At 41.7% G+C, this 26,627-nt stretch overlaps 1 protein-coding gene across 1 annotated transcript; it reads left to right on the forward strand.

Annotated features, from left to right (window-relative positions):
• The first annotated feature begins 496 nt into the window (after positions 1 to 496).
• On the forward strand, positions 497 to 25,254 carry LOC124376337 (dynamin-2-like). The gene is given in 21 exon segments (XM_046835382.1): positions 497 to 897; positions 5,179 to 5,210; positions 5,213 to 5,251; positions 5,408 to 5,452; positions 5,455 to 5,511; positions 7,109 to 7,153; positions 7,378 to 7,581; positions 7,680 to 7,778; positions 7,897 to 8,057; positions 10,042 to 10,184; positions 10,434 to 10,545; positions 10,651 to 10,718; positions 10,927 to 11,065; positions 13,568 to 13,654; positions 14,747 to 14,824; positions 17,679 to 17,786; positions 20,188 to 20,294; positions 20,369 to 20,480; positions 21,309 to 21,473; positions 23,620 to 23,797; positions 25,123 to 25,254. Coding segments are annotated over 21 exon segments (2,217 nt in total). The 5' UTR covers positions 497 to 697; the 3' UTR covers positions 25,161 to 25,254.
• The last annotated feature ends 1,373 nt before the right edge of the window (positions 25,255 to 26,627 follow it).

Consider the following 26,627-nt stretch of genomic DNA (forward strand, 5'->3'; position numbering starts at 1 on the left):
TTCCAGGCGGAGCTCCTGGAGTGTGTGGGCATGGCAATGGGCCGCCTTCAGGAACATGTTTCTGATATATGTATATTATTAGTATTTAATGTTTCGGAGAGATTTCAAAGACTATTGGTGTTTGGAGGTTATCTTTGACAGGGGGCGGGGCTTCAAGTAACCGGCAGTGAGAGTCGAATGTCGCCTGACCGGATGGTCGCAGCTTCCTGCCGACTGACTGCGACTAAACCTCACATTTTCTTACTTACAACTTTACATTTCCATTTAAATCATTTAAAGCGACGTGTTTTCACTGACAGACCAAAAACTGAAATTAATTAAAAATGTGTAATGGTGTTAGAGAGGATTCCCATTCAGTTGTATTTCCACGCTTCACCACTAGAGGCAGACTTACAGTTTACCGATCATAACAAGTTATCTATGACATCACAGTTCACCGTTCTCCATCAGGAGTATAAAGGGCCTTTCATCATCTATTTAGCAGTGATCACTCGGCATCGTGCAACACATAGCAATTGACCGCAAGAATCACAAACATTCAATTCTATACACAGTAAAGTTTGAGTGTTCAGAATCCTCTTCCGTGTTTTTACTGACACTGACGCTGGAGCGAGTACAAGCCCCTGATCAGAGCACACTAGATAGTGAATCTCCCTTATATGGTCCTTCGAGCCAGATAGGAAAACCTCCTAACAAAATGGAGCCCAGCCTAGCCGAACCAAACCCAGCCAGAATCATGGGGACCCTGGGAATGGAGGAATTGATCCCCCTGATTAACAGACTCCAAGACGTGTTCAGTTCCACAGGGCGGTGCTGCTCCTTTGATCTGCCGCAGATCGCCGTGGTGGGAGAACAGAGCTCCGGAAAGAGCTCGGTTCTGGAAAATTTAGTCGTCAGGTCGGTTTCGTTCTGTCTCTCATGTCCGGGGGGTGTGTGTGTTTGTGCGTTTTTGTTTTCTGTGCGCGTAGTCGTGTGTGTTTTTCTGTTTTGTTTTGCCCAAATAGTTTGTTACATTGAGATTTTTAGGCCATTCGATTGTCATGGTGGAGTCCATGACAATCGAAAGAATCCAGTGTTAAATTTATTTTTTAAGATCCCAATATACCAAATATTATATTACCGTAATTTCCGGATTATTAAGCACACTCAAATATAAGCCACACCTACTGAATTTTACAAAGACTTTTATTTTGAACATAAATACGCCGCACCTGTCTATAAGCCGCAGGTGTCTACACTGAAACTAATGAACTTTACACAGGATTTAACGCTGTTACACAGCTTGTATCTAAACAGTAGCCTACCAAGAAAGTCATTGTTCACTGTCTTCCTTCTTCCTTTTACAACTATTTTTCTCTGGAGTTTTTTTTCTTGCCATTTTCTCCTGATGCCGTGCAGCTCAGAACACAGGTGAAGTGTGTTGTTTTCAGCATGACGAATGATTCGCATTTCCTGTAGACAGTCCGAGTGAACGGCAGGTCAAAGGTCAAAGGAACCTCATCCATATATATGATGTGGTGCGGCCCGATTCAGTGGGAGCGCATCTAATTTAATATAAAGAGTTTCATTGGTTCACCTGAACCCGTTTGGCAATATCATTGGTCTAATGTTATGGGGCTCAGTTTTTTGGTTTGAAGTTTCTGAAACCGGGAAAAACCCAGAAAAAATCCGTAAATTAGCCACTTCGTTGTTTAAGCCGCGGTTCAAAGCATGGGAAAAAAGTAGTGGCTTATAGTCCGGAAAATACGGTAATTCTGTTGGAATATAAGGTTTAAATTTTGCACACCAAAAAAGAGTCAACTCCTAAAAAGATGCAATTTAGCAGATGTTTTGAGGCAAAAGGGTCGACTCCTATGAGTCAGTTAAACTGTGTGCTTTTGATTTGCAGGAAGCTGCAAGAGTGAAATGTATGGAAACCCTTCAGCAGTCATGCATTTTATATGTGGGGTCTTTGCTGTTATCCTTCTAAATTCCTCGATAAATACGTTTTTATTATTATAGGCAATAAAAAATAAATAAATCCTCAAACCTCTCACGAATGAAGTGCATCATTCATCATACTATATATGTCCAAAGGTTTGTGGACACCCGACCATAGGAATAGTGTGTGCTTCTATTTGAACTTCTCATTCCACATTTATTTCCAATTCGCTATTATAATCAGCTCCACTCTTCTGGGGAGGTGTTCCACAAAATTTTGTGTAGATTCGGCATGAACAATTCATCACAATAGGGTTGTAGCTCTATAGCAGGAGATCTTCCATTGTACCCATGGAAAGCAGATCTTCATGGAGGAACAGGTTTTTAATCTCGTAGTTCGGGTGAAGGGAAAATTTCATGCTGATGCATTTAAAGTATGCTTTAAAGTAACTTTGTGGTTACAGTTTGGAACCTCATATGGGTGGAAAAGGCAGGTGTCCCAATACTTTTGCAAATACAAAAGCTCTGTTAAATGAGCTGTAAGGCTTTGGACCAATCAGAGCTCAGAACCATTTTTATTGCCAAGTTTCATAAAATTTGTCATAGTGTGCTGCCGCTATAAATATAGGCAAATAAAAAGTAGGTAAATAATAGAATAATGTGATAAATAAAGATAAAGACATGAATTAGAGAAGTGGTCCTGAAGGTGCAGGGTTACAAAAGGGTTCTTTTCTTTTCTTTTTTTGTCTTTTCTTTTTTTTTTCCCAGCAATAGTCTCCTGTTTCCTTCACAAGGCTAAGATGAACTATCTTGACAGGATTTCTAAAAGGAAAATGTCCATAAATGCTAATAATCTTACTAGCCAACATCATTTTGGTATGTTGCTAGCTACTATTAGCTAACACGACAGGATTTCTGACAGGATTTCCAATCCTTTTTTGTTTTTGTTTTTTGTTGCTAGTTCTCTCCAGCTAACTAACAACATTTCTGAGATCTACATCTTCTTCATAATTGTACATGTTAATCACACACAAAATGTGTATATTACTGCTCGTAATATTAATAGTTTTATTGCCGGCTAATATTAACGATCATGGCAGGATTTCCAAGAAGTTCACTATCAAGCATGAAAACTCACAAGATCTCTCTTGACACACACACACACACACACACACACAGACACACACACACACACACACACACACACACACACACACACACACACACACACACACACAGCATTCACTTTCCTCACGCTGTGCTGCTGGTTTAGGTGATGGTGAAGTGTAGAACCAAACACAAGTTTTACCTTTTCCATCACCGTCCAAAAAACAAGCCAAAAGTATTGGGACACTGGACTTTTCCACCCGTTACGTGGTTCTTCCTCAAGTTCTTATCACATAATCGAAGGTACATGATGGTAGAAGACGTCTTGAAATGGTTAGCATGAGTTTTTCCCTAAAAACAAGCAGGCTCAGAGCTGTTCCAGTTTTTTTTACTGCTAGCATGAAATCTGACAGGATTTTTAAGAGGATTTTTCTCCCCATTCATAAAAGTTTATAATCTTTATCACTAACGTTAACCAGCTGGTGAAGATCAACCAACTTCACATGATGTCTGACAGGAAAATGTCCTTAACTGCTCAGAATTTTATTTTTTTTCTGTGTGTGTGTCTTTTTGTTTGTGGCTCTGTATGTGATTGTCTCTGTGTTTGGACGTCTATCTGTTTGTGTGTAATTTTCTCTCTGTTGTGTATGTCTCTCTGTGTCTCTCTGTCTGTGTCTGTTTTTTTGTGAATGTCTCTGTGTCTCTGTTTCTGTGTGCATTTGTGGGTGCATATGTGACTTTTCTGTGTGTGTGTGTGTGTGTGTGTGTGTGTGTGTCTCTTTCTCTGTCTGTGTGTGACTCTGTGTCTGTTTTGTTGTGTGAATGTCCCTGTGTGTTTCTGTTTCTGTGTGTTTCTGTTCCCTCTCTCTCTCTCTCTCTCTCTCTCTCTCTCTCTGTTGGTTTCTCTTTAGGTTGTTAATGTCCCCTGGTCCACTTCTTAATGACCTTCTGGCTCTGCTGATCAAAGTGAGACAAACCCGTCTGTGTTTTTATGACCAGTAAGATGTCATTGTTCCTGAGACAGTTGCAGTCTCATTTTCATATCTCACTCTGCAGCCTGGTCTGGGTGTGGTCTAGTGGGTGGGACAGTGGACAGAGGTGTCCCTGTGATGGTGAAAGATAATCTGTGTATTGGAGCGTGTCAGAGACACGGGTTTGTGGATGAAAGATGAAAGCAGCGATAGAGTGCTCGTCGTGTTTTTCAGCGTCAGTCCGTCTCTCTCTCCGTCTCCCCGTCTGTTCCTGCACTGCTTTTCTGTCTGTGCGTTCATAATACATGAGATGAACAACCTGCTGAAGGCTCAGCCTCGTCTCTTATTTACACACCATCAATAATGAACACCAACCCACCCTTTCTTTTTCCCCTTCTGTGTGTGTGTGTGTGTGTGTGTGTTTGGGTCTCTGTGTGTGTGTGTGTGTGTGTGTGTGTGTGTGTGTGTGTGTCTTTCTTGTCTATTTCTTTCTGTGTTTCTCTATCTTTTTGTCTGTCTCAGCTGCTCTGTCTGTGTCCGCCTTTCTATCAGTCTGTCTGTCTGTCTGTCTGTCTGTCTGTCTGTCTGTCTGTCTGTCTATGTCTGTCTGTCTGCCTCATCCTTTTTGTCTGTCAATCTCACCCTCTCTAACTGTCTGTGTCTCTCTGTCTTTGTCTGTCTGTCTCACCCTCTTTGTCTATCTCTCACCCTATCGAGCTGTCTGTCTCACCCTCTCTGTCTGTCTCGGTCACTCTGTCTGACTGACTGTCTGTCTCACCCTCTTTGTCTATCTATCTGTTTTAGTCGCTCTGTCTAACTATCTGTCTGCCTGTTTGTCTTAGCATCTTCAACCTCTCTGTCTATCTGTCTGTTTCTGTGTTTGCCTGTTCTTTCCTTTCTGTCTGTCTGTCTCTGCTTCTTTGTCTATATATATTCTTGTCATTTAGTTTGTCTGTTCTAGTCTGTCTGTCTGTCCACCTGTCTGTCTGTCTGTATGTCTTTCTCTTTCTGTCTTCTCCAGTCTCGGCCTGTCTGTCTTCTTATTTGTTAGTTTACCTGCTTTAACCTATATGTCTATTCGCCTGTCGATGACCTGTCTATCTGTTTTCTCTGCCTCTCCCTTTTCCAGTTCATCTGATCATTGCTTTATTGCATAATGAAATTCTCTCGTTCTCTGCAGGGATTTTCTCCCTCGTGGCTCAGGGATCGTCACTGCAGGCCTCTGGTTCTGCAGCTAATCAACAACAAAGCAGGTGAGTGCGTTTCCTTGGATAAAACACCCACTCACACACACACACACTCACACAGACACAGACACAGACACACACACACACACACACACACACACACACACACACACACACACACACACACAACCCAGAGTCTAACGATTCTGTGTCTGTGTTTAGAGTATGCTGAGTTCTTGCACTGTAAAGGGAAGAAGTTTGTGGACTTCAAGAAGTCCGGACAGAGATCGAGGCCGAGACGGACAGGATCACGGGTTCGAATAAGGAATCTCCCCATTCCCATCAACCTGAGAGTCTACTCGCCTAACGGTATCGCGCACACAGACAAACATACACACACACACACACACACACACACACACACACACACACACACACACATACACGCACACACACACACACACACACACACACACACACACACACACACACACACACACAGAATTGTAAAATCTTTACAGAAAACTTCTGTGTTGTAGGAAACATCAATCTCTTTTGGTTCCTCAGTGTTGAACCTGACTCTCATCGACCTACCAGAGATGACCAAGGTTGCCGTTGGCGACCAGCTGGTGGACATCGAGCACCAGATCCGAGACATGCTTTTGCAGTTCATCACTAATGACAGCTGTCTGATCCTGGCAGTCACACCGGCCAACACTGACCTGGCCAACTCGGACACTCTGAAGATAGCCAAGGAAGTGGATCCTCAGGGTACTCCGTGGTTTCCTTCTAGAAAACACAATCAACCATGACCTAGTGTCATAATACAGACCATGAGTGTGTGTATGTGTGTGTGTGTGTGTGTGTGTGTGTGTGTGTGTGTCTTTCTTGTCTATTTCTTTCTGTGTTTCTCTATCTTTTGTCTGTCTCAGCTGCTCTGTCTGTGTCCGCCTTTCTATCAGTCTGTCTGTCTGTCTGTCTGTCTGTCTGTCTGTCTGTCTGTCTGTCTATGTCTGTCTGTCTGCCTCATCCTTTTTGTCTGTCAATCTCACCCTCTCTAACTGTCTGTGTCTCTCTGTCTTTGTCTGTCTGTCTCACCCTCTTTGTCTATCTCTCACCCTATCGAGCTGTCTGTCTCACCCTCTCTGTCTGTCTCGGTCACTCTGTCTGACTGACTGTCTGTCTCACCCTCTTTGTCTATCTATCTGTTTTAGTCGCTCTGTCTAACTATCTGTCTGCCTGTTTGTCTTAGCATCTTCAACCTCTCTGTCTATCTGTCTGTTTCTGTGTTTGCCTGTTCTTTCCTTTCTGTCTGTCTGTCTCTGCTTCTTTGTCTATATATATTCTTGTCATTTAGTTTGTCTGTTCTAGTCTGTCTGTCTGTCCACCTGTCTGTCTGTCTGTATGTCTTTCTCTTTCTGTCTTCTCCAGTCTCGGCCTGTCTGTCTTCTTATTTGTTAGTTTACCTGCTTTAACCTATATGTCTATTCGCCTGTCGATGACCTGTCTATCTGTTTTTCTCTGCCCTCTCCCTTTTCCAGTTCATCTGATCATTGCTTTATTGCATAATGAAATTCTCTCGTTCTCTGCAGGGATTTTCTCCCTCGTGGCTCAGGGATCGTCACTGCAGGCCTCTGGTTCTGCAGCTAATCAACAACAAAGCAGGTGAGTGCGTTTCCTTGGATAAAACACCCACTCACACACACACACACTCACACAGACACAGACACAGACACACACACACACACACACACACACACACACACACACACACACACACACACACAACCCAGAGTCTAACGATTCTGTGTCTGTGTTTAGAGTATGCTGAGTTCTTGCACTGTAAAGGGAAGAAGTTTGTGGACTTCAAGAAGTCCGGACAGAGATCGAGGCCGAGACGGACAGGATCACGGGTTCGAATAAGGAATCTCCCCATTCCCATCAACCTGAGAGTCTACTCGCCTAACGGTATCGCGCACACAGACAAACATACACACACACACACACACACACACACACACACACACACACACACACACACACACACACACACATACACACACACACACACACACACACACACACACACACACACACACACACACACACACACACACACACACAGAATTGTAAAATCTTTACAGAAAACTTCTGTGTTGTAGGAAACATCAATCTCTCTTTTGGTTCCTCAGTGTTGAACCTGACTCTCATCGACCTACCAGAGATGACCAAGGTTGCCGTTGGCGACCAGCTGGTGGACATCGAGCACCAGATCCGAGACATGCTTTTGCAGTTCATCACTAATGACAGCTGTCTGATCCTGGCAGTCACACCGGCCAACACTGACCTGGCCAACTCGGACACTCTGAAGATAGCCAAGGAAGTGGATCCTCAGGGTACTCCGTGGTTTCCTTCTAGAAAACACAATCAACCATGACCTAGTGTCATAATACAGACCATGAGTGTGTGTATGTGTGTGTTGTTGTTGTTGCAGGTCTCCGCACCATTGGTGTGATCACCAAGCTGGATCTGATGGACGAAGAAACGGACGCACAAGACATTCTGGATAACAAACTGCTCCCACTGCGCAGAGGTGGGTGGGGCTCGGGGACGTGTCCATCAATTACACCTAAAAATACAGCCGTGGTTTAACAAAGCGTGTGTGTGTGTGTGTGTGTGTGTGTGTGTGTGTGTGTGTGTGTGTGATTCAGGCTACATCGGTGTAGTGAACTGTTGTCAGAAAGACATTGATTGCAGGAAGGACATCCGCGTCACTCTGGCTGCAGAGAGGAAGTTCTTCTTGTCTCACCCCGCTTACAGACACATGGCAGAGAAAATGGGAACGCGGCACCTGCAGAAGACCCTCAACCAGGTTCACTACGTCCTTTTAGACTCCGCCCACCGAAGACACCCTGTCCACTCCAATACTAATCTACTAAAATATATTATGTGGCTTAATTATGCATCCAGAAATACACAATAAGGACAAAAGTATTGGGACACTTGATTTTTTCAGTAATTTTTGGTTCTTCCTCAAATTGTTAGCACAAAGTTGAAACACACAGTTGTATAGGACGTGTCTGAACTAGGAGACACAACCCGGATCCGGCATAACATAAACACCCACACGCAGACATTCACACACTTTATACCAGCCTCTGTCCTCATAGACACTCGCACGCTGACATTCGCAGACTTTATACCAGTCTCTGTCCTCAGACACTCGCACACTGAAGTTCGAACACTTTATACCAGCCTCTGTCCTTATAGACATTCGCACACTTTATACCAGCCTCTGTCTTCATAGACACTCGCACGCTGACATTCGCACACTTTATACCAGCCTCTGTCTTCATAGACACTCGCACGCTGACATTCGCACACTTTATACCAGCCTCTGTCTTCATAGACACTCGCACGCTGACATTCGCACACTTTATACCAGCCTCTGTCTTCATAGACACTTGCACACTGACATTCGCACACTTTATTTCAACGTTTGTCCTCATAGACTCTTGCACGCTGACATTCGCACACTTTATTTCAACGTTTGTCCTCATAGACTCTCGCACACTGACATTCGCACACTTATTACCAGCCTCTGTCTTCATAGACACTTGCGCTGACATTCGCACACTTTAAACCAGCCTCTGTCCACATAGACACTCGCACGCTGACATTCGCACACTTTATACCAGCCTCTGTCTTCATAGACACTCGCACGCTGACATTCGCACACTTTATACCAGCCTCTGTCCTCAGACACTGCGCTGACATTCGCACACTTTATACCAGCCTCTGTCCTCAGACACTCGCACGCTGACATTCGCACACTTTATACCAGCCTCTGTCCTCAGACACTCGCACGCTGACATTCGCACAATTTATACCAGCCTCTGTCCTCAGACACTCGCACACTGACATTCGCACAATTTATTCCAGCCTCTGTCCTCATAGACACTCGCTGACATTCGCACACTTATACCAGCCTCTGTCCTCAGACACTCGCACACTGACATTCGCACAATTTATTCCAGCCTCTGTCCTCATAGACACTCGCACGCTGACATTCGCACAATTTATACCAGCCTCTGTCCTCAGACACTCGCACACTGACATTCGCACAATTTATTCCAGCCTCTGTCCTCATAGACACTCGCTGACATTCGCACTTTATACCAGCCTCTCTTTATAGACACTCGCACTGACATTCGCACACTTCATACCAGCCTCTGTCCTCATAGACACTAGCACACTGACATTCGCACACTTTATACCAGCCTCTGTCCTCAGACACTCACGCTGACATTCGCACAATTTATTCCAGCCTCTGTCCTCATAGACACTGCGCTGACATTCGCAGACACTTTATACCAGCCTCTGTCTTCATAGACACTGCACGCTGACATTCGCACACTTAATACCAGCCTCTGTCTTTATAGACACTTGCACGCTGACATTCGCACACTTTATACCAGCCTCTGTCCTCAGACACTCGCACGCTGACATTCGCACACTTTATACCAGCCTCTTTCTTCATAGACATTCGTGACGCTGACATTCGCACTTTATACCAGCCTCTGTCCTCAGACACTGACGCTGACATTTGCACACTTTATACCAGCCTCTTTCTTCATAGACACTCGCGCTGACATTTGCACACTTTATACCAATGTTTGTCCTCATAGACACTCACATATATGCCAGCCTTTGTCTACACACACACACACACACACACACACACACACACACACACACACACACACACATATATATTTATTTATTTATCAGCATTTATCTACTTAGTTCATAGTCAGCTTATAATTTTATGTCTTTCTGTGTCTTGTCTCTCATAGCAATTGACTAACCACATCCAGGACACGCTGCCTGGTTTGCGCAGTAAGTTACAGTCACAGCTCCTGTCTCTGGAGAAACAGTTGGAGGAGTACAAGAACTTCCGTCCTGACGACCCAACATACAAGACCAAGGCTCTGCTGCAGTGAGTCGTCTTTCCCTTCAACTCCTTTCCAAACATCTCTTAGTGGAAACTCACCTCTTGTATCGGGCATCACCAGAATTTGTATTTAATTCGTATGTAATTTCTCACAAATGCCCTTACTGATTTTAAAAGGTCCAGGAAGTGTTGCACACCATATGTATAATACTCTCGTTTTAATTCGTATATCTATGTGTGTGTGTGTGTGTGTGTGTGTGTGTGTGTGTGTGTGTGTGTGTGTGTGGTCATCAGGATGGTGCAGCAGTTTGGTGTGGACTTCGAGAAGTGTTTCGAGGGACCACTGTCCGGTGGTGCCAGGATCAACCGCATCTTCCACGAGCGCTTTCCTTTCGAGCTGAACAAGGTGACACACACACACACACACACACACACACACACACACACATTCTTCCTCATGTCCCTACACAGTATCATGATGATTCTTCTGTTTCACTTGTGTGCTTGTCAGATTGTGTTTGATGAGAAGGAGCTGCGGCGAGAGATCAGTCACGCCATAAAGAACATCCACGGAGTCAGGCAAGTGGACCTCCTGCAGACAGGACACCATCTAATCCTTTTAACACACACGCTCACACACTAATCATGTAGACAGACAGCAGTTCCGGGAAACACAACCACATGCCACAAAAAAACATGACTTCAGTACTGTTACCTGTCCTGCTGTTTGTTTGTCTGTCTGTCTGATTGTCTGATCCCCCCCCCCAACACCCCTGTATGTTCTCAGATCTGTCCTGTTCTCCCCCGACCCGGCGTTCAAAGTCATCGTGAAAAAGCAGATCATAAAGCTGAAAAAGCCCTGTCTCCAATGTATCGATCTGGTGATTCAGGAGCTCATCAACACAGTCAGGCAGTGCTCCAACAAGGTACCTCGCTGCTGCCGGGCCCCTACACACCGCCTGCCTCTTTTTGGACTGGTCTAAGTGTCTGGCTGTAGATGAGTGATTTAATAACTAATGAAATTTTCTTTTATTCTGCTCTATTCTCTGCCTATCCCCACTTCTTCTCACCCCTACTACGCAAAACACCTCTTCTTTTCCCCTCCCGATCGTGCTCTCAGATCGGGACTGTTCACTCCTGACCTGGCCTTTCAGGCCATCATAAAAAAAAAGCAGATCCTCAAACTGAAAGCGCCGAGTCTGAAATGCGTGGACATGGTGGTGACAGAGGTCACCTCTCTCATCAGGAAGTGTTCCAACAAGGTAAACCAGGAAAAGGAGCAAAACAACAACAAATAAAAACAGAACAGGATCTCGATCCCTCGGTTCCTTGTTCCCTAATCCTGTTCTTCCTGGTCATGTTGATGTTCCTCCACGCTTGGGTCCTCCACCCTGTCAGCCATCCAGCACCTGTTTGTCTGAGATCAGCCCTTCACATCCCGCTTGCCCACGCCCTGTCCTCCATGTTTACACTGTATCTGTCCATCATGTGGTCTATGACTCCTGCTTAGTTCTAGGGAGCACCATTTTTTTTTTGCCTCCTGTTCGTGCGCCACAGCGGCTGCGCCACAGCGGATCATCCGCATGTTTGATTTGGCACATGTTTTTACGCTGGATGCCCTTCCTAACGCAACCCTCCACATTTATCCAGGCTTGGGACCGGCACTAAGGCTTGTGTAACCCTAATGGCTGGGGTTGGTTCCCTGACCAGGGATCGAACCCGGGCCGCACCAGTGAGAGCGCCACATCCTAACCACTAGACCACCAAATATAATGTAATAATGTAATATGTCATATAGTGCAGTCTTCTTCTTTCAGCTGCTCCCATTAGGGGGTGCCACCGCGGCTCATCCGTCTCCATACCCCCCTGTCCTGTATTTCTGCCTCTTTCAAACCAACTTCCTGCATGTCTTCCCTCACCACATCCATAAACCTCCTGCTTGGTCTTCCTCTTTTCCTCCTTCCTGGTGTCTCCATCCTCAGCATTCTCCTACTGATATACCCCATGTCCCTCCTCTGCACATGTCCAAACCATCTCAATCTCACCTCCCTCACCTTGTCTCCGAAACGTCCTACATGTGCTGTCCCTCTAATGAACTCATTTCTAATCCTGTCCATCGTCTTCACTCCCAATGAAAAACCTCAACATCTTCAGCTCTGCTACCTCCAGCTCCACCTCCTGTCTTTTACTCAATGCCACTGTCTCTAAACCATACAACATCTCAGGTCTCACCACAGTCCTATAAACTTTCCCTTTCACTCTCACAGATACTATTCTATCACAAATCACTCCTGCTATCACTCTTCTCCACCCACTCCACCCTGCCTGCACTCTTTTCTTCACTTCTCTAACACACTCTCCATCACTTTACACTGTTGACCCCAGGTACCTGAACTCCTGCACCACTCCACTGCCCTCCCTCTCATTCACACACATGTACTCTGTTTAACTACTACTGATTTTCATTTCCCTTCTCTCCAGCGTGTACCTTCACCTCTCCAGGATCTTCTCCATCTGCTCCTTTCTCTCACAGTATAGTGTAATATAATGTAATATAATGTAAGAGTGTAAGATAGTTAAGCAATGAAGACATTTGATAAAGTCCTGAAATAAGTGGAACAGTAAAGTAGAACCTTTTAAGTAAAATCTTTAGAAAACTGAATATTTATTGTAAAAATGCACACACAAATCTAACAAATTAATTTTTCCAGTTATTTACATTTATATAATCTATTTCATTTTTGCCAATTTAATTGAATACTCAATGCAATCAATATGATAAAAAAAGCATTAATTAATTTATTTTATAAATTATTTATTTTATTTTATTTTTACTAAATATTTTTTTCTCAATTATTTTACCAAGCATCCATTTAATTTAAAATCGTTTAAAAAATATAATGTTATTCACAAATGCTAACAATAATAAACTGCGTTAAATTAAACGACAAGCAGTTTCATGTTTTTGGGGAGGGCAAAACCCAGAACGGTTTAATGGTTACATTGAACTGAATTGTTTATTCCTCAGTTTTCTACATTATATGGCTGTATTTATTTGATATTTTTTTGCTTATTTAAATATTTATTTTGGACTTTTGCATACTGTGTTTAAATAAGTAAAAGAAATTAATAAATGTGATGATTAGTGCAGCTCTAATAAAGATTTATAAATGAATATAAATACCCAGCTGATGGTAAAAGCTTTGTTCTGATTGGTTTTGTGTGTTTGCCGCTTGCAGTTTTCATTTGTATGATCTAGATAATGCTGGTGGTAGGTTTTGGTTGCGGGCAGCTTCAACACTTCGTCGCTGCAGGCGCTTTTGTGTGTCTGTGTGTGTGTATGTGTGTGTGTGTGTGTGTGTGTGTGTGTGTGTGTGAATATACAGTAAACACTGTATTTTGCAGTGTTGTGATGTTTGTGTCTGCAGCTGAATTCGTACCCTCGGCTGAGGGAGGAGACTGAGAGAATTGTCACTACATACGTGAAAGAGCAAGAGGGCAAGACAAAGAGCCAGGTAACACACACACTTTCTCTTACATAAGAATATTTAAAAAAATAAAGCATGTAACATATTTGAAACTAAAATGTATTAATAAGTTTAACTTTAGAATTATTCTGAAAGAAAGGATCAGTCCCAAAAAATCTTCTATCTTAAATCTTCTTGAAAGTTTAAATTTGCACAAACTACTGTCCCCTATACGGCCTGTTTTCTTGATCACAACCCCAAAGCACCATCATCCAAACTCTCCATAAATAACCCCCTGAAGAACTCTCTCCCCAAAGGATACCTTCAAAAAACTCTCTCCCCAAAGAACTTTTAGCCAAAAGAACTTTCTTCCCAGATAATGCCTTCAAAAACTCTCCCTAATGAGCTCTCTTCCCAATAAGCTCTCTCCCCAATGAACTCTCAGAGAACTCATCAAGGTATCCTCTCCTTCAAAGGATTCTTTTCCCTACAAATAACTCAACCTACACAAATAACCCTCCCCCTCAATGATTTTCCACCCAAAGAATGATTTACCCAAAAGAGCCCCAGAAAGAACTCTCACCCCACAGGTTGCCTCCAAAGAACTCTCTCCCTGAAGAAATTTTTTCCCAAATGATGTCTTTAAAGACCTCTCTCCCCCAAAGACCCCTCTCTCCCCCAAAGACCCCATTCTCCCAAAGAACCCTCCCTAAAGAACATTCTTCCCAGATAATGCCTTCAAAAAAACGCTCCCTAATGAGCTCTCTTCCCAATAAGCTCTCTCCCTGAAGAACTCTCAGAAAACTCTTCATCAAGGTATCTTCTCCTTCAAAGGCTTCCATAGACCTTTTTTTTTACCAAAGAATCCCCCTAAAGAACTCTCTCCCTAAAGAACTCTTACCGAAAGGATGCCACGGCAAAGAACTCTCGCCCCAAAGGATCCCTTTCAAAGAACACACTACCTAAATAATTCTCTTCTCAAAGAACTTTCTCCTCAAAGTCTTCTCTACCCAATCCCTACAAAGACCTGTCCCTCCACACAACATGCTTAACAGTCTAAATCCCAAAAGAATTCCAATCTCCACCCCCTCATTGAAAAATCTCCCTGCTGTCTCGTCATTACAAATCTCTTGTTTTCAGGTTCTGTTGCTGATCGACATCGAGCTGTCATACATCAACACCAACCATGATGACTTCATCGGATTCCCCAACGACATTGTAAGGAATTGTTTTATCCTCTGCCCCCTGGACAGGATTCCCTTCTGTCGTCTAGACAGGATTCACTCGAATTCAGTTTTTCCTCTCGATCTCTTCCAAAGCTTTATTGTGTCATACATGAATATATACTATATGATAAGAGGGGAAGGGCTGACAGATGTACGTGCGGAACATAAGAAACCGGTGAGCGTGATAACTCCATATAGAGTCATGTTAGAAGAAGCCACAAAAAACAGGAACCACCCAAGGGGGTACGTGCAGAATATTGCATATCAGAAGGCTACAGTCTTGGGTAGAAAGACAAAGATAGAAAGGTGTAGAAATGTTCTTGTGACTAATCTCTAACTAATGCTTAAAGATATTTAACAATTCTCACATACGTGTACACCTGTGAATCTATCAGCTTGCATACTACAGCTCTTGTTTTTTTTTTTTTAGTTTGTGAGTGTGTGCTGGAGGTTAGTACTGATATTTGTAGTCTGGAGTTCACCTTAAACCTGAACTAACTCCTTGCAGTGCTTATACCAACTGAGACAAATGTAAAAATGCTGTTCTGAGGATTTCAAACAAACACTCTTGAACTCTTTTGAAAGTTCCAACAGTGGTTGGAAATATATTTTCACATGGAGGCGTGAAGGACCAGTGGGGTTCCACTGATCAAGAGCCTGACTGTATAGATGTAGGAAAACAATTGACTTGGCTTCTTTCTTTATTTGTGATAGAGCGGTTCGCTCTTTCGTTCATATTTGGACTAATGTCCTTGCTGAAGGGCTCTTGGTACCACCAAGCTGCCACTCTTGGGCCTTTGAGCAAGGCCTTTAACCCCCTGTGCTTCAGGGGCACCGTTTCGTGGCTGACCCTGCGCTCTGACCCCAGTTTACAAGCAAGCTAGGATATGTAAAAATTTCATTATGCTGTAGTAAAGTCTATCCTACATTTGCTCTTTCAACACATTTATCAATCCTAGTTTTGAGAAACGGTCAACAGAGCACTTGGACTAAGGTGACCCTGTAAAGTCAGCCTAAACCTATGAGTTTGGTATGGAATGTTTCAGGATGTTGTTTGTAAATCAAGTGGTTTGATGGGGCATTAAAGGGAACCACTAGCATCAGCAAAGTGGGTCCTGATGCTCTCTGTGGGTTTATTAAGGATTGGGATCGTCATTTATTTTACTTTAATGGTAGTTACAATAGTTCAGATATGGATCTTGTTGCCGAAATAGTTTTTTGCATGGGTGTACCAAATTTTTGCCATGCTCAGAAAATCAAGAAATAATTTCAAGGGTCAGCTAACATGAACATGGTTTGTTCCAGTAACGTTGCACGGCTTTCGGTTGCTACTCACAACGTTGAACTTGTAGCACGTAGAGTTGAACAGTGGCGTAATGAAGTGGCTTTTTTATCTAACGTACACGAGTCATTTGAATACATAATTAATTAAGCATGTTTACGCACTAACATAATGTCCTATCGATATATTTTAATTCTCTTCTTATTTAAAGAAGCACTCCAGCATTTTGTTATGTAGTGTTTAGCGCTTGTGTAGAATTAATATATAACCCTGGTGTATAGACCGTTCTTCTGAGATCCATCAGAGAGGAACCGCAAGAGGGGCAGGTGATCACCAAGATCAAACCATGTAGTCTCTAAGTATTCATTTTTCTATTTGAATGAAAATACACACACACACACACACACACACACACACACACACACACACACACACAACCATAAGTTAAATTAAATCAGATAATAATTTTTATTTTAATCAATAATTAATTTATTAAATTAGCGTTTGTATTTTTTTTGGGTTGCACTCTAATGCTGTAATTCCGTCACTAACTTTATTACCGTTAGAATGCCGTAGCGATGATCCTCACTAACCTGCTTTATCTTTTAGCTTTTTACTCACTACTTACACCTAACAGGCTCCTCGCCGACCCCAGCTCAGGTCGAGTGTAGACCAAAAGTGAAGTATGCATTTGTTTTGCTTTAAAATTTGTAGATGGTTTAAAAAGATATTTAAAAGTTATATATTTCTTATTAATAACAGCGATAATTATTTGAAATTTGTTATTTAAGCGGAAAAAAACGTATTCTAAGCATTTATCAGTATATTTATTGCTTTGTTGGTTTTCTTAAATTTCTGACGGCTATTCTTTTTTTTTTTCATTTAATAAAAATAAATAAATGTTTTACATAATTAAAGTAAATTTAAATTGTTTTAAATAAATATTTAAAAATGCAATAATTAAACCCAAACAAATAATAATAATAATAATATACTGTATTTTAATTAGAAAGTTCCACAGAAAACTATAAATAAATCCATTTTATGAACAATTATAAAATAATAATGATGATAAAAAAGTATTTTGTTTAATAATGTTATATAATTAATTATAGTAAATAAAACTTTATATAATAAATGTATATAATATTTCTATAATAAAGTTTCATTATAGTCAATTTACTTTTTTTATTAAAAATACTTAAAAATGTAACAAATTTTTTGAATGGTTGTAAAAATAATAAGATAATAACAATGAATAATAATATACTGTATTTCTTAGAAAGTTCCACAAAAAATATTAATTAATCTACTTTTATGAACAATTACAAAATTATAATAATAATAATAAAAAGTATTTTATATAATAATTTAGCAAATCAGGTAGATCAGATTGTTCATCAAACAAACTCATGTTCCTGTACAGGTGAGTAAACAGGTGTCTGAGATTCGTGTGTGTGTGTGTGTGTGTGTGTGTGTGTGTGTGTGTGTGTGTGTGCTCAAGACAAATAATAAATCTCCTCTCTGCCCTGTGATGTGTTTCCCCTCCCATCCCTCTGCTCAGGTGATCCGCAAAGGCTGGCTCACCAACATCAGCTTCATGAAGGGAGGATCCAAGGAGTACTGGTTCGTCCTGACAGCTGAGTCTCTGTCCTGGTACAAGGATGAAGAGGTGAGGCTTTAAAATGTTTCCATAACAAATGTATTTTATTTTCAGGCTGGAACTATACTAATTTTTCTTCTTTTATTATTATTATTATTTTTATTTTTTTTTTTATTTAATTTTTCTTAAATTGATTTAATTGTATTTATTTATTTATTTTATATATTCATTCGTTTTTCTTCTTTCTTTTTCCTTTTATTTCAACACCCCCCATTTTAAACCACAACTTATTTATTTATTTATTTATTTTTTACCCAAAAAATCTTTTGCAGGCATAAATCAGAAACATCATAAAATTATTATTTTTTTTTACTTTTATTTTGCTTTTAAGACTCCTGTATTTGTACTATTGTTTTGCTAAACGTTACGCGTTTCAAGCTGCAGTATGTTGACATGTTTCTAGACCTGTAATTCGTCACACATCATTTCCAAAAATGCTAAATTCTGTGATGCATAAGATTCTGCATGTTTCTATTTATTCATTCATTTTTTTATTGTAAGCTTTTGTTAGATTTAAATTTTTTCTGGCCTGGAAATGAACTCTCGGTTTTATTTGCGTGCATTGAAAGTGACGCTTCAAGGCCCCTCCTACTTTTCCAGGCAAGACTCCGCCCATATTTCAAGGAACTGATCATGAAAAATGGAGGAAGAAAAAAAAGAGAGACCCAAGTGTAAATATTAAAGCCGGCCATGTTGATATGATAAAGCTGCACACACACACACACACACACACACACACACACACACACACACACACTCTTATGCGCACACTCTTTTCTTAGTTCATATTCAAGTCAGACATCAAAACGAACTTCAATCAAAATCAATGTAACTACAAAGGAATTAATGTTCAAAGTAATAAGGATCAAAGGAATTGATTTGTTTGATTTAAAATCAGCAAAATCAATGTACTGCCGTACAATATTGGAATGTGTGTGTGTGAACAGACTTTTCTCTACACTGAAATGTTCTGCTCTAAAATAAAACAATCACCAGTACATTCCAGAAGAAGTGTGTGTGAAAGTGTGTGAGTGTATATATCTCTCTCTCAGGCTTTTCTTTACACACACACACACACACACACACACACACACACACACACACACACACACACTCACACACACCCCACCAGTTTTTTAGTAAACCTCCAGAAGTGACGTGGCAGGTGGAGGAGACGTTCCAGTCGGGATCTGACTTTGGAATTTGCAGGAAATCGGACTGGGTTACTGGGGAAAACTAGGGGGGGGGGGTTCTATGTTTTTTTGGAATGATGTAACTGTTGGGATAGCTTTGTTCCACCCCCTTGTTCTCTCGCTCGATATCTCTCTCTTGCCCTCTCGCTCTCTTTCTTGCCTTTAGTCCGTGTATAAATGTTTCCAGATGCTTTCGCTCACCAACTTCCCCTCCCCCGACGTTTCTACTGAACACTCACGCGCTCGCTCTCACACTCGTTTTCTCCAACGCTCTTCCTCTATCTCCCTCTCCCCCAATTCTCTCAGCTCTCTTTCGCTCTTATCCTTTAAATCCTAAACACGTTCTGAGATGGAGCCTTCGTGAATCCCATCCTACAGAACCTCGATCAGATTGAGATCTGTGGAGCTCAGAAGCAACTCAGTCATGTTTTTTTCAAACCGTCTCAAAACAAAGATCACAAGCACTTTACTTTAGTGTTACCTTGAGGTGGGGTGACTTCTGCTTGAAGGCCAGTACATGGTGCCCAGGACCACCCAGAGCAACACACTATCCATCTTGTTGCTGTCACAATGATGTGATTCATCAGACCAAGCCTCCCAATGGTCCTAATGGTCCAGTTCCGATGCTCACATGTACAGCATTTGGGTTCCCGAGTCACTCTGCAGCTACACACCTATACACCAAGCGACGTGTGGTATGGTGACTTCATTCTTCCAGAGCCAGCATTAGATGTTTCAGCAAATTTGTGCTGAGAGGGATCAGACGTTCTAGCTCCATGGCTGTGGTGCAGGTCCACCGGTTGTCCTTTTTTCTGGAGCACTTTAGCTACATATTGTCTTTTGGAGATGCTTTAGCCATTAAAAGTGGTGCTCGTCACCCATTTTTCCTGCTTTCAACACGTCAACTTCGGTCGATATTTAGAAAATCACGAATATGGAGCTTTCATCTGGATTTAGAGCATCTTAAAGAGCTGTTGAGCGCTCCCGATGTTCTCTGGAGAATAATTGAAGATGGACAAAAGTGTGTGTGTGTAAACAGAAGGCGCAGGTTTGTGTTTGTTCTGCTGCACTTAAGCTCTATGTTGCAATGAGATGTTGAGCCCAAACGCCACTGTGACAACGCAAAGGTTTTTTTTTGTGTCATAACCTCTTCTTTCTTAATTTTCTGTTTCCCTCTTTCTTTACTTTTTCTGTGTGTGTGTGTTTGTGTGTGACAGGAAAAAAAAAAGAAATACATGCTCCCTCTGGACAACCTGAAGATCCGAGACGTGGAGAAAGGCTTCATGTCTACTAAACACACATTTGCTATCAGCTCACAGCAAAGGTCTGAGTTAGTCCTTCATGCCTGTGTTTGACCCTACTTGTGTTTGTGTGTGTTAACGTTCTGTGTGTTCCCAGGAACGTTTGTAAAGACCTGCGGCAGTTCGAGCTGATGTGCGGTTCCCAGGAGGAGGTGGACAGCTGGAAGGCCTCGTTCCTCCATGTGGGCGTGTACCCTGAGAAAGATCAGGTACTTCACACAAGAACTGGTGTGGCTGCTTGGTTTGTGACCATGTGTTTCTTTTTGATGTTCCACTAGATTTTGTAGAGGTGTGAAATTCAGCTACAATAGTGTTAAAAGTCAGGTACTGATGAGAAGGTGAGGAGGGTGGGGGGGTGCAGTCAGCGTGAAAGGGTTCATCTCAGAGGTGTTCAATAGGGTTGGAGCTCTACACTAGGAGATCTTCCACTCCAACCACAAAGTTGTTTAGTATGATGTTGTAGGTTGAATGTTTTTGAAGGGGTTCATCGGGGTGTTTTTTTTTTTGACAAACGAATACAATCCAAAAATATTTACAGATAAAATGCAAATTGGCGATTTGACCAAATTGTGAAAATGTGAAAAATTTCGCTTTTCCAAACGTAGCAGTGTTCATCCCTCCGCTCGCCTGCACCGGCCAATTCCATATAAACTCTATAGTTTATACATTACTGAAAATAGCTAAATTCTGTTCTGTAACGTGTTAAATTATCACTAAATGACAGTAAACTACCCCATACTGAGCTCCATTCTTAAAGACCTCCTGGCTAGGCTTGGCCTTGTCTCCATTTACCATATTTTCAAGTTACGATGGGCTCATCAGAAAGCATCTCCAATTATAGCTACGTGTGATTTTATTTGGACGTTTGCACGATTAAATGTCCAACAACGCAGCTCAGCCCCCACAGCTAGTTTAAATGGTATAGGGTGCCATTACTTTTGTGCTCAGTGAATGGCAATTCTCAATAGTGCATTTCCTTATAAGCGTGTGTGTGTGTGTGTGTGTGTGTGTGTGTGTGTGTGTGTGTGTGTGTGTAGGCCATGGGCGATGACGGAGCTCCAGTGGACACCTTCTCCATGGACCCTCAGCTGGAGAGGCAGGTGACAATGATCCGTAACCTGGTGGACTCCTACATCAGCATCGTCAAGAAGACCATCAGAGACCTGATGCCCAAGACCATCATGCACATCATGATTAACAGTGTGAGTGTGAGTGTGTGTGTGTGCATGGGCGGTGAAAAGACGGATTGTGCCACGCTTCGGTTTGGGTTTGAGTGCGTGGGCTTTCAGAATGACGGCCACATGGAAACATAAGAGTTTGCTCATTTCTTAATCTCTGCCCTCTCTGTGAACACTGAACCCTCGCCCGGTTCTTCTGCTGATGTGTGTGTGTGTGTGTGTGTGTGTGTGTGTGTGTGTGTGTGTGAGAGAGCCTTTCCACATCGTATTGTTGCCTTTAGGAGAAACGGAGAGAGGGATAAACCGAAAGGAACGTAGGCAGCACGGCGATCTTCTGCGTTGTAAATGAGTTTAGTCATTCTGGATGGAAACTACACACTCGCTAGAATGTCGCATCCACATGCACCTCCGATCCACAACTGCCCATCTGAACCGTTTAAACAAGTGTGTGTTGGGGTGTTATTAGGGGTCTAACAGGGGGGAATACAAAACGTAAAATTGCTTTTTTTTTTTTTTTTTTTAACATTTTTAAAACAATTTCAAATAAAATGTCTGCTTGGTTTAATAATATTTTATAAAAACAAATAGAATACATCGAATTAATGCAATACACTTTTTTTTAAACTGAAATAGATCACAATGAGTTATCGATTAAATTGGCACATTAATAATGAATGAATTAATTAGAAAATTTAATTAGGTTACATTTGTGAGACTCCATTTGGGTAATACAGATGTGTATGTAAGTGTGTATGTAAGTGTCTGTGTGTGTTTTACATTTTCATTCCTTCCATCCTTCATTCATTCACTCCCTCGATATGTGGACTTAATCGTAATAGAAAGAAATTATAATAATAATTAATTTTATTTAAAGACGCCTTTCATAACACTCAAGGACACTGTACAATTGATCATAAAATCAACCCAAACAACAAACATCAGCTGTTTAATGGTTAAGAAAAAAAACAATGACACTGCGCTCATAGTGCGAGGCGGAGACTAAACAAGCCTGCGGCCTAATTTATTTATATTATACAGTGGAACCTCGGGTTACGAACGCCCCGGCATACGTATAATTCAGGTTACGAATCGCAGTTCATCAAAATGTTTGCCCCTGGTTACGAACAATATATCGGGATACGAACGTCGCGCACTAAAAAATCGCAGGCAAGTTGGTTGTTTTTGCTCTATCCACGCAGCTCGTCACATCAGTTAGCGTCCTGTGTCCCTAGCGAGAGCATCGTGTTACTTATCCGCTTGAACTTTTCCCGGCGGCAGCGTAACAACTCGTTAGTTGATGCTCGTGGAATGATGAGATGGACAACATTAGCCGATGCATAACCACTTTACTTGTTTTTATGAAGATAGATTAGCAGGGTTACAGTCTTTTCCGAAGTACAATACCCATAATGAATTTCACTCTGGACTTCAATACCAACTGATAGTAGCCTTAAAGAAACAGCTCTCATTTTCCCTCTAATGCAACAATTGTCTCAGCGTTCATGTTAATAACACTGTCTTTAATATTCTATAATATAATATATAATAATATATAAATAATATAATATAATAAGATTCTCCTTCAAACAATAACTCTCCCTCCTCCCCTTCTACGAACGCCGCTCCTGCAGCGAGTCTTCTCAAAGGAAAGTACCCGGTAAAGATCTTTTCCTCTTCTGTATGTTTTTATGTGGTATGATTTTAATATAACATGTTAAAAGTAAATAATATTAGTGAATATTGGCTTTATTTTTATTTAAGTAATATTTTTGGTTGTCCAGAACGAATTACCGAAGTTTCTGTTCATTATTATGGGGAAATTTGTATCGGGATACGAACTTTTCAGGTTACGAATAAAGTACCGGAACGAATTAAATTCGTAACCCGAGGTTCCACTGTATATAAATTTATTCCATTCTTCATTATTATTATTAAATTAAATAATTTAGACAGAGGAACGAGCATGTCATGATATGGTATCCCAGCAGGTTGCCAGATTGTTGCCAATATCATGTTGTAGAATACAAGATGGTTGCAGTGGTGTTGCTGTGAGATTCCAGAGGGACACTGTGGCATTGCTACATTCCACGTGGTTGCTAGGGCGTCGCTAGGCTGCTGCTATGGTCCAAGTTTTCCAATCCTTAACAAGTTCCTCCTGGTTGGTCCTCAGGTGAAGGACTTCATACACTCTAAGCTGCTGGCCTACCTGTACTCTTCAGGAGACCAGAACAGTCTGATGGATGAGTCGGCCGATCAGGCTCAGAAAAGGGACGAGATGCTTCACGTGTACCATGCCCTCAAGGAGGCGCTCACCATCATCGATGACATCAGCACCACCAGTAAGACAGGTCGGTGTCCTCGTCTTAATTTTACATCTGTTTTTACAGATCTTTTTTTTTTCTTCAGCCTATCGATCTGACACACACCTCTGTCTGTCAGATCTATAGGCTCTGTCTGTGGGGGGATTTCCTCGTGTTTTTTATGACAGCAGGAATCTCTCCGGTTTAATTCTGACATCATGGCTCGCCTTTAAGCCTCTCTTTCATTCTTTTCTTTAGTTTTTTGGGCTTTTTTCCCACTTTTTCACTCGCTCTGCTATGACTTGAGCTCCAGTCAGAAGGCATTATGAGTGGATTGAAACACGCAGCATTTGTGCGGTAACCTTGACAACCTGAGATTGAGTTTCTGTATTTCTATTGAAATGCAATATTTTTTTAATTTCTGATGTGAAAACGTTGCGTTTTTGTCCCATGGTGACACGGGGACAGTGTCGGTACTCGAGCCGGAAACTCGAATACTCAAGTGATTTCCAGGTTTCGATTAATAGTTCTTGCCAAAAACCAACAAAAAACTCATTCGACCCGCCGCACTTTCTCCTGCCGTTTATTTACTTTCCAGATTTTCGAAACGTCGTGGCAAAGACTAAAAATGCGTCATTGTTTTTGAAAGCCTCTCAGCGCTGCCAAAAGATCACCGCAATCCTGGATCTGCACAGCTGTGATTGGTTGTTATGTTGTGAGGCAGCAGTTGCCATGACAGTGCAGCGCCCCCTACTGTGCAACTAAACATCAGACTCTGACATACATCAGAGATTGTAATATAGTTATATATTGTTATATTTGAAATTTAAAATTATTATTTTAGATTTTACATATGATTTTAAAAAAGTCTTTAGGGAATTCTGCATATTTCAGTCTGGAAAAGTTTTTGAAATGAAATGTGTGTAGGAACCCTGAATTTCTCGACAATCATTGATGTAATAAATAAATATAACCATAAATTTCATTTTGGATTGTGTCGATCAGTACAGTGTTATAAACACCTGAAACTTTCTGTAAATTGTTTCGACATACTTCAGACATACTTTAAACCTTGGATATAAGGGGAACAAAGTCCCAGCATGCACTGCAATGCTATAGAGGGTGTAAAAAAACCCTGTTTCGAAAGCCGTCCTGTTTGTTTTAGAAACGTGAAGGAGCAGAAACATTAAAGTGCCGCCGCATAGCTTTCCTCATAGACTAAGGAAAAAAAATCTGTTGCCTTCACACCTGAACAGAGTCTGACTTTTCTTTGTGTACTTTCCTTTTCTCTTTGATCTCTCGCTTTCTTTCCTTTCTTTTTCTTTTGGTGGAATGCTCTCTACTCATCCTTTCTCTATCTTCTCTCTCTGCAGCCAAAGACCTCCTGGTGCTCCCACCGGGTCCAACATAATCCGCCCTGCTGAGCCCTAGACTGGACTAGAGACTAGACCTCCACTACATTTTTGTTTGTTTGTTTTTAAACAATAAACTCGGTTGCAAAAGGAGCACGTTCATACCTGGCTTGTAAAATTATTCCTTTAAAAAAAAATAAATGTGCGAGTCGTCCAGGGTCCTGAAGGTGCAAAGCATCCTCGGTTCCTCACACCACCACCACCACCACCACCATGGTTTACTTTAAGCATTATGTTCTTTTTTATATTGTAGCGCCTTGCTCGTGTGACGGGATGAACACACACACCAGGGAACCGAATATCAGGAAAATCACGTTAAATCTTTATTCGTTGTGTACAGGAGCTTACGACGTAGTGCCGCTTCAAATACGTGTTGTTTGCGGCCACGGCCCGTCCGAGGATAGCTGAGTCCCAAACCTGTCTGGGCGGGTGGGTGCTCGGTGTCCTCGGTATGTAGAGATCCTTAGAAAGTCCTTGGAAGAGGGTCGGCGTATTCGCTGCGATAACTTGCGTTGCTCTCGCCGCTGTCGCTGCTTCCTGTCAAGAAAAAGAAAAACACACCTTTTATTAGTTGGGAGCCAAACATTCCTCTCTCTGTGCTCCTTCGTAGCTCCTTTTATATTCCTCCTTTTCCTTGATGAGCATGGAGAGTTGACGTTCTCCTTATGAGCTTCCAGCCGTGTATTAAAAAAAAAAAAAGTAATTTGCTATTAATAGAAATGCAATTGGGATCAATTTTTTTTTTTTTTAATAAGGGCGAATCAACAGTTATAATTTATTTGATAAATAAATTTGATAAGAAATTTGAAAGAAGAGAAGACAATAGACGATTGGGATGAATTGAACACGTATTAACAGAGTAAAATTATTAAAACGTGAGTCTGTGATTCTGATTAGTTTAGAATAGAAGACTAAACATTACAGTGAAATACTTTTCTTCGCACTTGTTTGTGTGCTGGGGTCAGAGAGCAGGATCGGCCATGATACAGCGCCCCTGGAGCACAGAGGGTTAAGGGCCTTGCTCAAGCGCACAAGAGTGGCAGCTTGGCGATACCGGGGCTTTGACCTTTTGATCAGTAACCCAGAGCCTTAACCACTGAGCTAAGACTCTCCTAGATTAATTAAACATTATATCTGACTCAAACAGGGAGTTTATTCAGGATTAAACCCTCTTGAAAACACTTAAGGTCTTATTTAAGGATGTGGCGTCCTGCGCGGGCGGGGAGCTCTTTTGTCGAGATCGTGTCTGAAAGCGCGAGGTGATGAAAAAGAAAATCTGAGCAGGTAAGAGCGATGAGCGTGCATTTAGCTGTGAATTCAACACAGTGAAGTTATTCTCAGCTTTAAAGTGCGCTATTATTCTTTAAATGAGCGACACTCTGACAAACCCCATTAGACATTATCGGCAGAATTGACTACGGCCCACGATGCACCGCTCAAGTGCACAAAAGTGGAGGATGAGAAAG

This window comes from Silurus meridionalis, chromosome 22 (genome assembly GCF_014805685.1).
Source record: "Silurus meridionalis isolate SWU-2019-XX chromosome 22, ASM1480568v1, whole genome shotgun sequence".
Lineage (NCBI taxonomy): Eukaryota > Metazoa > Chordata > Actinopteri > Siluriformes > Siluridae > Silurus > Silurus meridionalis.